This window comes from Ovis aries, chromosome 4 (genome assembly GCF_016772045.2).
Source record: "Ovis aries strain OAR_USU_Benz2616 breed Rambouillet chromosome 4, ARS-UI_Ramb_v3.0, whole genome shotgun sequence".
NCBI lineage: Eukaryota > Metazoa > Chordata > Mammalia > Artiodactyla > Bovidae > Ovis > Ovis aries.
Window position 1 is genome coordinate 103,258,789 of NC_056057.1, and position 16,972 is coordinate 103,275,760.

At 38.4% G+C, this 16,972-nt stretch overlaps 1 protein-coding gene across 1 annotated transcript in view; it reads left to right on the forward strand.

The window, feature by feature from the left end:
* Nucleotides 1-10,383, forward strand: part of AKR1D1 (aldo-keto reductase family 1 member D1) — a 51,956-nt gene extending 41,573 nt beyond the window's left edge. Inside the window, exons 7-9 of the mRNA XM_004008094.6 lie at nt 1,124-1,289; nt 6,999-7,081; nt 9,042-10,383. Of these exons, the coding sequence (XP_004008143.2) occupies nt 1,124-1,289; nt 6,999-7,081; nt 9,042-9,084 (292 nt within the window). The 3' untranslated portion in view covers nt 9,085-10,383. The remainder of the gene's footprint in view (nt 1-1,123; nt 1,290-6,998; nt 7,082-9,041) is intronic.
* Nucleotides 10,384-16,972: the final 6,589 nt, after the last annotated feature.

The following is a 16,972-nucleotide window of genomic DNA, read 5'->3' on the forward strand; positions in this document are numbered from 1 at the left end:
TTTCAAGAGTTGTGCCTCTGCTTCTCCTTCAGTCTTCTTGCCTTTCCCTGTGTGCCTACTTCCAACCCCATTCTCTCTATAAGATCCAGCAAAGAAATATTAGTATTGTTTGCCTTCTGGAAGAGTGGGCTTCCCAGGTGGTGCTAGTTATAAGAACTGCTGCCAATGCAGAAGATGCATGAGATGTGGATTCAGTCCTTGGGTTAGGAAGATCCCCTGGAAGAGGAAATGGCAACCTACTCCAGTATCCTTGCCTGGGAAATTCCATGGACAGAGGAGCTTGGTAGGCTACAGTCTAAGGGGCCTCAAAAAGTCGGACATGACTGAGCACTCTGGAAGAGGCAGGTCTATGAACATGCCTGTCTTGATATCCCCATACTAAGCACTAGTCTTCTGAATACTCTGCATTCAGAGAACTTGGTTACAGGTGACCTGAGTGTTTTGGATAGCTTACCAGGTGAAGGTGAGGGGGGATGCTGTCAGAGGAGGAGGGTGATTGATTAACCACCGGTTCTCATTCAGTTCAGTTCAGTCGTTCAGTTGTGTCCGACTCTTTGCAACCCCATGAACCACAGCACGCCAGGTGTCCCTGTCCATCACCAACTCCTGGAGTTTACCCAAACTCACGTCCATTGAGTCGGTGATGCCATCTAACCATCTCATCCTCTGTTGTCCCCTTCTCCTCCTGCCTTCAATCTTTCCCAACATCAGGGTCTTTTCAAATGACTCAGCTCTTCAAATCAGGTGGCCGAAGTATTGGAGTTTCAGCTTCAACATCAGTCCTTCCAATGAACACCCAGGACTGATCTCCTTTAGCATGGACTGGTTGGATCTCCTTGCAGTCCAAGAGACTCTCAAGAGTCTTCTCCAACACCACAGTTCAAAAGGATCAATTCTTCTGCACTCAGCTTTCTTTATACTCCAACTCTCACATCCATACATGACTACTGGAAAAACAATAGCCTTGATTAGATGGATCTTTGTTGACAAAGTGATGTCTCTGATTTTTAATATGCTGTTTAGGTTGGTCATAACTTTCCTTCCAAGGAGTAAGCATCTGTTAATTTCATTACTCGGCCTAAATATGATACATGTCTTGATTTCTTTTTTTTTTTTTTTTAAGGGTGAATGTCTCTGTCCAACCTTTGCTAAAGGATCCATTTCTAAAAGCACTGGGGAAAAAGTACAATAAAACAGTAGCTCAAATTGTTCTGCGTTTCAACATCCAGCGAGGAGTGGTTGTCATTCCTAAAAGCTTTAACCCTGAAAGGATCAAAGAAAACTTTCAAGTAAGAGAATTGCTTCTGGAAATGTAAAAAGTAGTGTTTTGTATTGTTTTGTATTTTTAAAGAGAATTTTCTGTTCAGATCAATAAGAAAGCTGCAATGACTTCATATGTTATTTTATACTAACTCCTCAACCCATTCCACTCATGTCTGGATTTAATTTTAGCTGAATTTGTGATAGTTCCTAGTAACTCAGGGATTGCTTTGCTGCTTCTATGCGATCTAGCTCCTTTATTCCTTCTGTTTCCTTACCTATTGACTCTGGACACAACTGTCTCCCTTCTCTGTCAGCACAGCAGGAATAGAAGGTATAAAATTTGAAATTCATAGTAGTCAACTTTCCACCTTCTTAATAGCTCTAGAAAAAGTTGGGGACAAATTCGGAAATTATTGAAGATGATCACTTAGACTTCATGAATGCCAGTTCAGTTCAGTCTCTCAGTTGTGTCTGAATCTTTGCGACCCCATGAATTGCAGCATGCCAGGCCTCCCTGTCCATCACCAACTCACAGAGTCCACCCAAACCCATGTCCATTGAGTCTGTGTTGCCATCTAGCCATCTAATCCTCTCTCATCCCCTTCTCCTCCTGCCCTCAATCTTTCCCAGCATCAGGGTCTTTTCAAATGAGTCAGCTCTTCGCATCAGGTGGCCAAACTCCAAAGTATTGGAGTTTCAGCTTCAACATCAGTCCTACCAATGAACACCCAGGGCTGATCTCCTTCAGAATGGACTGGTTGGATCTCCTTGCAGTCCAAGGGACTCTCAAGAGTCTTCTCCAACACCACAGTTCAAAAGGATCAGTTCTCTGTCCTCAGCTTTTTTTACAGTCCAACTCTCACATCCCTACATGACTGCTGGAAAAACCATAGCCTTGACTAGACAGACCTTTTTTGACAAAGTGATGTCTCTGCTTTTTAATATGCTGTCTAGGTTGTTCATAACTTTCCTTCCAAGGAGTAAGCGTCTTTTAATTTCATGGCTGCAATCACCATCTGCAGTGATTTTGGAGCCTAGAAAAATAAAGTCAGCCACTGTTTTCCCATCTATTTGCCACGACGTGATGGGACTGATGCCATGATCTTCATTTTCTGATGCTGAGCTTTAAGCCAACTTTCTCATTCTCCTCTTTCACTTTCATCAAGAGGCCCTTTAGTTCTTCTTCACTTTCTGCCATAAGGGGGGTGTTATCTGCAACTCTGAGGTTATTGATATTTGTCCTGGCAATCTTGATTCCAGCTTGTGCTTCCTCCAGCCCAGCATTTCTCATGATGTACTCTGCATATAAGTTAAATAAGCAGGGTGACAATATACAGCCTTGATGTACTCCTTTTCCAATTTGGAACCAGTCTGTTGTTCCATGTCCAGTTCTAACTGTTCTTCCTGACCTGCATATAGGTTTCCCAAGAGGCAGGTCTGGTAGCCTGGTATTCCCATCTCTTTCAGAATTTTCCACAGTTTATTGCGATCCACACAGTCAAAGGCTTTGGCATAGTCAATAAAGCAGAAATAGATGTTTTTCTGGAACTCTCTTGCTTTTTCCATGATCCAGCGGATGTTGGCAATTTGATCTCTGGTTCCTCTGCCTTTTCTAAAACCAGCTTGAATATCTGGAAGTTCGTGGTTCATGAACTGCTGAAGCCTGGCTTGGAGAATTTTGAGCATTACTTTACTAGAATGTGTGATGAGTGCAATTGTGTAGTAGTTTGAGAGTTCTTTGGCACTGCCTTTCTTTGGGATTGGAATGAAAACCGACCTTTTCCAGTCCTGTGGCCACTGCTGAGTTTTCCAAATTTGCTGGTATATTGAGTGCAGCATTTTCACAGCATCATCTTTCTGGATTTGAAATACCTCCACTGGAATTCCTTCACCTCCACTAGCTTTGTTCATAGTGATGCTTCCTAAGGCCCACTTGACTTCACATCCAGGATGTCTGCCTCTAGGTGAGTGATCATACCATCGTGATTATCTGGGTCATGAAGATCTTTTTTGTACAGTTCTTCTGTGTATTCTTGCCACCTCTTTTTAATATCTTCTGCTTCTGTTAGGTCCACATCATTTCTGTCCTTTATTGAGCCCATCTTTGCATGAAATGTTCCCTTGGTATCTCCAATTATCTTGAAGAGATCTCTAGTCTTTTCCGTTCTATTGTTTTCCTCTATTTCTTTGCATTGATTGCTGAGGAAGGCTTTCTTATCTCTCCTTGCTATTCTTTGGAACTCTTCCTTCAGATGGGTATATCTTTCCTTTTCTCCTTTGCTTTTCACTTCTCTTCTTTTCACAGCTATTTGTAAGGCCTCCTCAGACAGCCGTTTTGCTTTTTTGCATTTCTTTTCCATGGGGATGGTATCTCCTGTACAATGTCATGAACCTCCATCCATAGTTCATCAGACACTCTATCTATCAGATCTAGTCCCTTAAATCTATTTCTCACTTCCGCTGTATAGTTACAAGGGATTTGATTTAGGTCATACCTGAATGATATAGTTGTTTTCTGCACTTTCTTCAACTTAAGTCTGAATTTGGTAATAAGGAGTTCATTATCAGAGCCACAGTCAGCTCTCAGTCTTGTTTTTCCTGACTGTATAGAGCTTCTTCATCTTTGACCTCAAAGACTATAATCAATCTGATTTTGGTGTTGACCATCTGGTGATGTCCATGTGTAGAGTCTTCTCTTGTGTTGTTGGAAAAGGGTGTTTGCTATGACCAGTGCTTTCTCTTGGCAGAACTCTATTAGCGTTTGCCCTGCTTCATTCTGTACTCCAAGGCCAAATTTGCCTGTTACTCCAGGTGTTTCTTGACTTCCTACTTTTGCATTCCAGTCCCCTATAATTAAAAGGACATCTTTTTTGGGGTGTTAGTTCTAGAAGTCTTGTAGATCTTCATAGAACCGTTCAACTTCAGCTTCTTCAGTGTTACTAGTCAGGGCATAGACTTGGATTACCATGATATTGAATGGTTTGCCTTGGAAACAAACAGAGATCATTCTGCCGTTTTTGAGACTGCATCCAAATACTGTGTTTTGGACTCTTTTTTTGACTGTGATGGCTATTCCATTTCTTCTAAGAGATTTTTGCCCACAGTAGTAGATATAATGGTCATCTGAGTTAAATTCACCCATTCCAGTCCATCTTAGTTCGCTGATTCCTAGAATGTTGATGTTCACTCTTGCCATGAATGCCAACCTCCTTTATTTCCTCTATAAGTAATCTGTAACCATCATTATAAATTATAGATTAGAAAATATGTCACTAAACAATGGAGTAATTAGTTTACCATGGTACTTCCAAAGAATAACTGCTAGGCATTAATAAATGCAGCTATAGAAAATTACCATGTAAAGTTAATCATTACCCATCAGTTGATAATTAAAATCTCAAAAGTAAGTTGTTTTTTGTCTTACTCATAAAGATAAAAATGAGACAGTATTTACCCCCTCAGATAGGGAAATAATCAGAATGCTGAAAATATGTGGGAAAACAGGCATTTTCATATAATGCTGTCAGAAATACTAATTTGGAGAAAGACCTTTTCCCAGCTCCATCAAAATTCAAATATATATATATATATATATATATCCACTGACCCAACAATCTCTCCCTATAGATACATTTGCATGTTTATGTGCATGTATACAGATGTTTATTACAGCATACTTTATCAGCTAAAAAAAAAAACTGGGAACAATTTTCAGTAGGATCTTAGAAAACAAAATATGATTTATTTGTGCAATGAAAGATTATATAGCCATTTTTCTGTATTTTTCTTTTTTAAAGAACTCTATTGAGGTTAAATTGAAATGAAATGAACCGAACATAAAGTGTAAAATTGGAAAAGTTTTGACATATGTACACATCCATGAAACCACCACAATCAGTGGAATAAACATCTCTAGTATCTCCAGCAGTCTCTTTAGGCCCCTTTAGAATCTATTCCTCCTGGTCCCCAAGCCCAAGCCAAGTAATGATTTGTTTTCTATCCCTAAAGACTACTTTGCACTTCCTAGAATGTCATATAAATGAATTTACATAGTATGTGTGCCTTTATATCCATTTTTAAATAGTAAAGTGAAACTATAAATACCGATGTGGGAAGACATCCATATTAGATAATTATTTTCAGGGCTTTTGTGCTACCACATGAAGGAATGCAATTCAAACTTACCAAAGAAAAAAAAGATACAATTTACTGACTCTCATAACTAGAAAATTCATGGATAGATCAGACATGATTGGACACAGCTATTCAAATGATTTATAAAAGAACTGAGTTCTCCCCACCCCCTTTCTCCATATGATGGCACACAGAGTCCAGGTTAATCTATTACTCATGTTTAGCAAGGACAATCACAGAGAAAGGCTTCTATCTCTTATCAGTCCCTGCTTGTCCCTTTATGGGTCATTGCTACCCTCATAATAATCAGTGTCCAATGAACCAGATACCTTGATTGGTCCCCTGAGCGTCATCCCTTTTCCTGTGCGAAAGGAGGTGATGTCATGTGACAGATAGCCACTCTCAGTGGGGGAAGGTGTTAAGGAGAAAGGAAGCTTGTAAGGATTTATTTTTTAAGTGATTTCTTCATGACTGTTTTATGTTATAATAAAATTCCTTATACAATCTCATAAGCTCTAATACTTGGATAATAAATAATCAAAGGAAAGAATGCTCTGAAAAGACCACTTGGAAATGATCCTTGGGGAAGTGACAAAGTAAATCATGCATATCTATATGATGGATGCAGTGGCTAGATGGTCTATATATTTTGACAGAAGAGATCACCCAGACATATTATGCGAATGAGATAAAGCTGCAGAATGATAAAAATATGATACAATTCTGGCATTTTGCTCTTGGTGTGCTGAATGTTTGGAAGGAATCCGTAGGAAGGAGACTAGGATTGATGTGATGGATATCAACACACTTTTTTGTTTTTTCTACTCCATAAATGTTGATGTACTTCTATAGTCTTTCATTTACAAAGAAGTCTTTCATTTCTTTATATATATTTATGTATTATATAATTAAAATTTATTAATGTAAATTACTAAAATAAATACTTTTTAGAAAGATACAAGAGTAATAGAAGATAGATTGTAAACAGATAAGCCAAGTGCTAAAAATAAAAATAAGCTAAAACAAACTATTTAAATGTTCATAAAGGACCATCATAAAACCAATGTATAAAGTGTATAAGCTAAAAAGAAAATAAAACAATGAAAATGTAATTAGAATTAAAAGGTAGATGAAAAGACATTAAAAGTGATGCAAGAATTAAGAAGATGAAATAAAGCAAATTAAAAGTTAAAAAAATACATAAGCAAATTTAGAGACCAAGGAATATTTTTGTAAAAAAAAAAAAAAAAAGTGCATGAAGGTCACTGTCCAGAATCAAAAGCTCAGCATCTTATACCAAAGTAGCAAGAATTCCCTACTTCTAGAATTTCAGGAAATGTTCTGAATGCATATTGTTTCAGAACACTTGAAATTTGTTGCACGATGTCCCCAGCAGGATTGTCTTAAAGACCAAGGGCAGAAAGAATTCCGGCTCCCTATAGGTGGAGTGGCCTCCCAGCACCTGCCTAGTTCCTCTAGGACATTTTCAGAGATGCCCATAAATCTTTGAAGGGCTCTCACTGCTGGCCCCTCCCCCGGATCCCAAGCTCGACTCATCTTCTCCCATTCCAAATGTCTGTTTTTTGTTTCTGTTATTTCAGATCTTTGACTTTTCTTTCACTGAAGAAGAAATGAAGGACATTGAAGCCTTAAATAAAAACATCCGCTATGTGGAATTGCTCATGTGAGTTCTGGGGGATCATGAATTAGTTCCTGCCCAGTGGTGCTGGGTTGTCAAGAGTCAACCAACAGGCTCTTAGAAATCAGGACCATGTCCACGGAAGGAACAAGGGTAAAGGCCGGTGGGCAGCATGTCCTGGATTAGGAGCTTCATACAAACCTACATTTTTATTTAAAAGAAGAATTCTGGCATTTAGGACATTTCCATTGGTTAGGTTAAGGCATAACAGGTTAAAGACAGTGAGGAGAAATAAGTCACTGCGTTCATATGTTAATACAACGGTGGCATATTCAAACAACGTATTTATTTCTTCCTTAAAAATCAAAGTGGGCACAAATTAGAGCAAAGTTGTCAGCAAGAACAATTCTTGGGAAAGAGGCATGAGAGTGTAGCAGAAAGAGCACCAAGTTGGGAGACAAGAAACAAGTTTTAGACAAACGTTTGCCTATAAGAGTTGGAGTATCTGGCTTACCTATTGCCTGACTTGAAAGAAAGTGAAAGTGAAAGTGAAGTTGCTGTCGTGTCCGACACTTTGCGACCCCATGGACTGTAGCCCACCAGGCTCCTCCATCTATGGAATTTTCCAGGCAAGAGTACTGGAGTGGGTTGCCATTTCCTTCTCCAGGGTATCTTCCAGACCCAGGGATGGAACTCAGATCTTCTGCATTGCAGGCAGGCATTTTACCGTCTGAGCCACCAGGGAAATTGCCTGACTGCCCACAGAAAAATTCCTTCAAAATGTTGCCAAGTTCACCTATCAACAGAAATAAGCTTTTAATCTCTGAATATTATAGAGCCTTAAAAATTAAAAAAGAAAATAGTTCATGCATATATCATGTATATATTTGTATACACACATAACTTTTCTTAATAATCATTCATTAATATTTCCAGTTCTTGAAATCATATGAATTTCTTGAATCATAATCTTCTTTTTACAATCTTCTCTTTAAGTGAGCATTTTTTAAATGCTAATTAAGATGGTTCATATAGTTTGGGCACTTATCTTATTGGTCTCACTATTTTTCATGAGTCAGAAACTGCTGACTATGCTGATACTGAATTTCTACATCAATTTCTGAATTAATAAAACAGCTTTCTAATGTGAATTTTCCAAGGGAAGAAATTAATTGACATCAAAAAGCACCTCCAGAACAAAAAGTAAACACAAACACGTAACTAACAAACATTTATAGGTTAATTAACAGGTCTCAAAGATAAACTATTTCTATTGAATAAATATCTAAATTAAAAAGAGATAGTAAGAGACAGAAAATCCACCAATGTGTTGCTATTTTTACAGTTGGTTGGTGACATTAATTGGTTTGACATTTGACATTTTTCATACCTAGTTCTAGCAACACTGTGAAAATAACTCATTGCACCAGGAAATAACTAGAGAAATCAGCAAGGAGAAACAAAGATTGATTAAAAAAATATATCATTTAGAAATGCTGGGTCCCAGTTTTTCTATTTTTAATCTGGGTGAACTTTGAGAGCCTTTTTGGTTTTGTTTAATATTTTATTGACAATTTAAAGCACATAATACTTACAGAGAACTAAATCTTAGGTGTGTTTCAGAACAGGCATACACACTGTAGTCCTTTTATAGACTGTTTCACCATTATTCTTGCCTGAAGAATCCCATGGACAGAGGAGCCTGGCAGGCTACAGTCCAAAGAGATGCAAAGATTTGCACATGACTGAGCACATATACACACACAGCCTTCCTCTACCCACCCCCTATTCCACACACACACCTACACCAGAGTGCTATCTGGGGCTTCAGTAAAAGGCGCTAGCTTGAGAGGAACCTTGGGCGGAAGCTGGGCACAAAATAAAAGTGGAATGAGTAAGAGAAAAGAGGGAGTGGTTGGTGAAATTATCAAAGGATGCTAGTAATACACACAGATGTGCAACATTAGAAGTGAACTTTTCCCCTTTGGGGGAATTGTTTTGGCAGGTGGCGTGACCATCCCGAATACCCATTCCATGATGAATACTGACTTCAGAGAACTCCACAGCAGATATTTTCCCTTCTACGTGTGCTAGGACCTTTGGGTTGGTGGTTGCTCCAGCCATGGAAATGGCTTACTATCTTCAGAGCAAGTGGTGATAGAGATATTTAACTTGTGTGTAGTGTTAGCGACTTTGATTTAACTATGTGGGGCAGAGGGGAAGTTTAAATCTATTGAAATAACTGTTGGAAATTATCAGCTAATGTTTTATTAAATCAGTGTCTTCCGGGTTTCAGACAGATAAACATTAGGCTTTAGAAAAGACTTCAGAAGTAACATATGAGGATAATAACTCATGAATTTCGATACTGCTGTCGTGGATAGTCTGAGTTCTTCAGCTGTTAACAGGGCAAGAAGAGGACAGAGAGCTAGACCATGCCGGCGTGCTGGCAGTGGGCTTGATGATTTGAACCACTGACTGTAATATAGACACAGTCAAGCTAAGATCCACACATGCACTATTAATGAGGAAGTGATTTATCTTATCTTGAGTAGAGAGAGAGGGCTAAGCATAGTAAAATCTTAAAAGAGCTAATTTAACAACAGAGCAGTTAACAAAGCCATACTGATTTGGTTGTCTGTTTCCATCCAGTGTGTTTGTGTAGCTTTTATCCAGCTTGAGAGATGGATAGTTGGTGGTTCTCTCGCATGCTTTAAAGGACCTCAGGTTCAACAAGCTAGTGATCCATGATACCACTGCCTATCACTCTTGTCCCCATTCATTATACAACTGCCATTGTGCAAAGTGACTTGAGATAACCAATAGAAATAAAACTCTGTTTTATAAAGTAGCCCACAGACTATTATTTCAAAATAAGTCATAAAAAAAGAAAGTGTTAGGAAACATATTGAAAGAAGAGGCTTTGCAAATTCATTAGACTTAAGACTTTGACAGTTATTGGGATAAGTGAATTTTGAGAAAGTAGCAAGTTCAAAAGAATATTGATAATTTTACTGTATGTAAATTTTTAAGTGAATAAAAAGATTATTAGAATTCCATAGTAGAGATGTGCCTGTTTTCAATCCACCCAGAGCAATCTATTTTATTCATATTAAGTCATTCTCACAGGGCAAAAGAGCTCTTTAAAACTTCAAGACAAACTTATGTTTGTCCAAGGCCAATTGCTTATAGGTAATCTTCTATGACCTGAAGACATACATTTCTGAGGAATTATCACTTAAAAAAATTGATCTTTACTTATTATTTCCACTAATTCTAAAATTTACAATGCTATTCTGAAATAACTTGTTCATAAGAAATAATAAAAATGATGATTTATTCTAGCACATGAATCTCTATTTTGTTGCTTGAGGTGGGTGGGGAGAGTCATCTGAATTCATTTAAATTAAAGATCTTTGACTGAATTCCTACTATACATTTAGCACTGGGAACATAGGGAAGAAAAAGGAATACTGTAAGGAAAGAAGAGAAACTCAATTCCTGATTCCTATTGTCAAAATTCTTCAAAATACTTTAGGGGACTGGTGTGGAAGAAGAACCACAGCTATCACACCAATTTTTAAAGATAGGCACTGGAAAAGAGCCCCACTATTTGTCTGGGAAAACATATTGGGTTGTCCAAAAATTTTGTTAATATTTTTCCATAACATCTAATGCAAAAATCCAAATGAACTTTTTGGACAACCCAATGTTTCTAGATTGAAAGAGGGAATCCTCTCTTAGTCTAAATAGAAATAGAGGAAAAAAGCGTTGGAGACAGAAAACAGATCAGGAAAGAGTGATGGTCTACATGAGTTTCTGCATGTCACTTCTCTATTCACTTGACTCCTTCCCATCTATTTTGGAGTAAATTGTATCCCCCAGAATTTATATGAAGTCCTAGCCCTCAGTACCTCAGAACGTGACCTTATTTGGAAATAGGATCATTACATATGTGATTAGGTAAGAGGAGGTCATACTGGAGTAGGGAAGGCCCTAATCCAATATGACAGGTGTCCTATAAAAAGGGGAAATTTGGAAACAGAAAACACGCAGGGAGAGCATCATCTACAGACAGAGGCAGGGATCAGGGTGATGTTTTTACAAAGATGTCCAGCAAACCACCAGAAGCTAGGTGAGAGGCTTGGGTCAGATTCTCCCTCAGAACCCTCAGAAAGAACCAGCACTGCCAACACCTTGATCTTGAAGGTGAAGTTCTGGCCTCTAGAACTGTAAGACAATACATTTCTATTAAATGTCTCTGGTTTGTGGCACTTTGTTCAAGCAGCCATAGCAAACAAATACATCATCTCTCTATCAAGTTTTCCAACCTCTCAAGCTGACAGCATCAATAAACATGGCCTTAGTCAATGCTTAACTGAGCTCAAATATTGATGACCAATGCTTTTTACCTTCTTGGAGACCTTTGAAACCCCAGAGATGTTTGTTAATCCAAATCAATCTCTGTCCTAATCAGAGGTCTCTAATGGAATATGGAGTAAGATAAATCAATAGTTACATAACTTGACTAGAAAAGGAGAGGAGGCCAAGACCATGTCAACTGATCCATAAAAACACATGGACGGGAACAGCAAGGACACACTGCCCCAGCCTGCTAAAAGTTTTTTGTTTGCCCATGACTAACTGTTCTCCTTGGAAGGCCTCCCCCAAGCACTATCTTCCATAGATAATGATACAGAGGTTAGTGGAAGAAAACACGAGAGGCACATAGGCACCTACCCCAAGTCTGCACGCTTCAGCACTGTGACGCGTTGCACAATTCATGACCACAGTTGGAATTCAAAGGTTGAGATTCTAAATTAATATTCTAATAAATCCCAGATTCTAAATTTAGCTGAAACTCCCTTAAAATTTTCAGCTCTCATTGGGTACTTCAGTTTCTGACCTTTGCAGACTAGTAACGAACAAAGCTAGTGGAGGTAAGGGAATTCCAGTTGAGCTGTTTCAAATCCTGAAAGATGATACTGTGAAAGTGCTGCACTCAATATGCCAGAAAATTTGGAAACCTCAGCAGTGGCCACAGGACTGGAAAAGGTCAGTTTTCATTCCAATCCCAAAGAAAGGCAACGCCAAAGAATGCTCAGACTACTACACAATTGCACTCATCTCACACGCTAGTAAAATAATGCTCAAAATTCTCCAAGCCAGGCTTCGGCAATACGTGAACCATGAAATTCCAAATGTTCAAGCTGGTTTTAGAAAAGGCAGAGGAACCAGAGATCAAATTGCCAATATCTGCTGAATCATGGAAAAAGCAAGAGAGTTCCAGAAAAACATCTATTTCTGCTTTATTGACTATGCCAAAGCCTTTGACTGTGTGGATCACAACAAACTGTGGAAAATTCTGAAAGAGATGGGAATACCAGAACACCTGACCTGCCTCTTGAGAAACCTGTATGCAGGTCAGGAAGCAACAGTTAGAACTGGACATGGAACAACAGACTGGTTCCAAATAGGAAAAGGAGTACGTCAAGGCTGTATATTGTCACCTTGCTTATTTAACTTATATGCAGAATACATCATGGGAAACGCTGGGCTGGAGGAAGCACAAGCTGGAATCAAGATTGCCAGGAGAAATATCAATCACCTCAGATATGCAGATGACACCACCCTTATGGCAGAAAGTGAAGAGGACCTAAAAAGCCTCTTGATGAAAGTGAAAGAGAAGAGTGGAAAAGTTGGCCTAAAGCTCAACGTTCTGAAAATGAAGATCATGGCATCTGGTCCCATCACTTTATGGGAAATAAATGGGAAAACAGTGGAAACAGTGGCAAACTATTTTTCGGGGCTCCAAAATCACTGCAGATAGGAATTTCAGCTATGAAATTAAAAGACGCTTCCTCCTTGGAAAGAAAGTTAGGACCAAACTAGATAGCATATTGAAAAGCACAGATATTACTTTGCCACCAAAGGTCCGTCTAGTCAAGGCTATGGTTTTTCCTGTGGTCATGTATGGATGTGAGAGTTGGACTGTGAAGAAAGCTGAGTGCCAAAGAATTGATGCTTTTAAACTGTGGTGTTGGAGAAGACTCTTGAGAGTCCCTTGGACTTCAAGGAGATCCAACCAGTCCATCCTAAAGATCAGTCCTAGGTGTTCATTGGAAGGACTGATGCTGAAGCTGAAACTCCAATCCTTTGGCCACCTGATGCGAAGAGTTGACTCATTGGAAAAGACCTTGATGTTGGGAGGGATTGAGGGCAGGAGGAGAAGAGGATGACAGAGGATGAGATGGCTGGATGGCATCACCGACTCGATGGACATGAGTTTGAGTGAACTCCGGGAGTTGGTGATGGACAAGGAGGACTGAACTGAACTGAACTACACTGATTGAGGATTCTTGTATTGAGATTTATATATAAGACGATTCCATAGTTTTCTTTGTGTATACTTTTTGTCTCTTTTAAAATTAGTATTTAACTAACTTTTAAAAATTAGTTTCTTTTTAATTCAGTTCAGTTCAGTCACTCAGTCGTGTCTGACTCTTTGCAACCCCATGAACCGCAGCACGCCAGGCTTCCCTGTCCATCACCAACTCCAGGAGTCCACCCAAACTCATGTTCATCGAGTCGGTGATGCCATCCAGCCATCTCATCCTCTGTCGTCCTCTTCTCCTCCTGCCCTCAATCCTTCCCAACATCAGGGTCTCTACCAATGAGTCAACTCTTTGCATCAGGTGGCCAAAGGATTGGAGCTTCAGCTTCTGCATCAGTCCTTCCAATGAACACCCAGGACTGATCTCCTTTAGGATGGACTGGTTGGATCTCCTTGCAGTCCAAGAGACTCTCAAGAGTCTTCTCCAACACCACAGTTCAAAAGCATCAATTCTTCGGTGCTCTGCTTTCTTTTTAATTAGCACAATTATCTAATTGTGCTCTTTTCATTGTCAAAAAGAGAGCAAGATTTTCTTTCATGCACTCCACTCTAGAACAAATTAAATTTAAATCATCTGTTTCTTAAAGTACGGGTAGAATTCACTTGAGAATTGCATCTCTGTCAATAGGGAACCTGTACATTTTCTGTATCATCTCAAATCAATTTTGCAAATTTATCAATGCCATATATTTAGCAAATGGAGATATATTTGTTCATTTAGTCAACAAGCTATTTTGTGTGCCACTCTGCAGACTCTGTCCTAGGCAGTTGGGATATTTCAATCAACAAAAGTCCCTAAGAGAGCTGCATAGCAAGATGGCAGAGTAGAAGGATGCGTGCTCACCTGTTCTTATGAGAACTCTGGAATCATGATTAACTGCTGAACAACCGTTGACAAAGAAACACTGGAACCTACCAAAAAAGACACTCTACACCCAAGGACAAAGGGGAAGCCATGACCAGATGGTAGGAGGGGCACAACTGTGATAGAATCAGCAGCAGAATACACTTTCTTCCCAAGTGCACACAGAATATTCTCCAGGCCAGATCACATCTTGGGTCATAAATTAAGCCTTGATAAACTTGAGAAAACTGAAATCATATCAAGCATCTTTTCTGACCACAACACTATGAGATTAGAAATAAACTATAAGAAACTGTAAAAAACACAAACACATGGAGGCTAAACAATATGCTAATAAACAAACAATGGATCACTGAAGAAATCAAAGAGGAAATTAAAAAAAAAAAACCTAGAGACAAATGAAAGCACAATGTTCCCAAACCTATAGGATGCACAAAAGCAGTCCTAAGAGAGAAGTTTATAGCAATACAATCTTACCTCAGGAAATGAGAAAAGTCTCAAATAAATAACCTAAAATCAATGCAGATGGTGACTGCAGCCATGAAATTAAAAGATGCTTACTCCTTGGAAGAAAAGTTATGACCAACCTAGATAGTATATTCAAAAGCAGAGACATTACTTTGCCAACTAAGGTCCGTCTAGTCAAGGCTATGGTTTTTCCATGTATGGATGTGAGAGTTGGACTGTGAAGAAAGCCGAGCGCCAAAGAATTGATGCTTTTGAAGTGTGGTGTTGGAGAAGACTCTTGAGAGTCCCTTGGACTGCAAGGAGATCCAACCAGTCCATTCTGAGAGATTAGCCCTGGGATTTCTTTGGAAGGAATGATGCTAAAGCTGAAACTCCAGTAATTTGGTCACCTGATGTGAAGAGCTGACTCATTGGAAAAGACTCTGATGCTGGGAGGGATTGGGGGCAGAAGGAGAAGGGGACAACTGCTGGATGGCATCACTGACTCGATGGACGTGAGTCTGAGTGAACCCCAGGAGATGGTGATAGACAGGGAGGCCTGGCGTGCTGCAATTCATGGGGTCGCAAAGAGTCGGACACAACTGAGCGACTGAACTGAACTGAACTGAACCTCACATATAAAACAAGTAGAGAAAGAAGAACAAACAAAACCTAAAATTAGCAAAAGGAAAGAAATCATAAAGATCAGAGCAGAAATAAATGAAATAGAGACAAATAAAACAATAGCAAAGATCAATGATACTAAAACCTGGTTCTTTGAAAAGATAAACAAAATTGATAAACCTTTAGCCAGGCTCATCAAGAAATAAAAGGAGAGGACTCAGATCAATAAAATTAGAAATGGAAAAGCTATAACTGACACCACAGAAACACAAAGGATCGTATGAAACCACTGTATGTCAATATAAACCACTGTATGTCAATAAAATGGACAACCTGGAAGAAATGGTCAAATTCTTGGAAAGTTACAATCTCCCAAGACTGAACCAAGAATAAATAGAAAATATGAACAGACCAATCACAAGCACTGAAATTGAAACTGATTTAAAAACTCCAAATGGATTCATGTTGATGTGTAGCAGAACCAATACAGTATTGTAAAGTAAAAAAAAAAAATTTTTAATTTGAAAAATATTTTTAAAAGGGAAGGAGCATATATTTATTTATGTCTGATTCACATTGTTTTATGGCAGAAACTAATGCAATGTTGTAAAGCAATTAGCAATTATCCTCCAATTAAACTTAAAAAAATAACAAATGAATAAAATATAAAATATAAAAAAATAAAAACTCCAAACAGATGCCCAGGATCTGATAGCTTCACAGGTAAATTCTATCAAATATTTAGAAAAGAGCTAACATCTACTCTTCCAAAACTGCTCCAAAAAATTTCAGAGGAAGAAAAACTCCCAAACTCATTCTATGAGGCCACCATCACCCTGATAACAAAACCAGACCACAAAAAAAGATATCACAAAAAAAGAAAACAACAGTCCAATATCACGATGACATAGATGCAAAAATCCTCAACAAAATACTAGCAATCTGAATCCAACAATACATTAAAAAGATCATACACCATAATCAAGTGGGATTTATCCAGGGGATGCAAGGATTTTTCAGTATCCACAAACCAATCAGTGTGATACATCAAATCAACAAACAACAACTGAAGAATAAAAACCATATGATTATCGCAATAGATTCAGAAAAAGCTTTAGACAAAATTCAACACCCATTTATGATTAAAAAAAAAAAAAACCCTCCAGAAAGTGGGGATAGAGGAATTTATCTCAACATAATAAAGGCCATATACAACAACCCTACAGCTAACATCATACTTAATGGTGAAAAGCTAAAAGCATTTCTGCTAAGATTAGGAACAAGACAAGGATATCCACTCTTGCCACTTTTATTCAACATAATTTTGGAATTCTTAGCAATGACAATTAGAGAAGAGAAAGAAATAAAAGGAATCCAAATTGGAAAAGAAGTTAAGCTGTCATTGTTTGCAGATGACATGATACTATACAAAGAAAATCCTAAAAATACTTCAAGAAAACTGCTAGAGCTCATAAATGAATTTGGTAAAGTTTTAGGTTATGAAATTAATACACAGAAATCTGCTGCATTTCTATATACTAACAATGAAAGATCAGAAATAGAAATTAAAAAAGCAATTACATTTACCATGGCATCAAAAAGAATA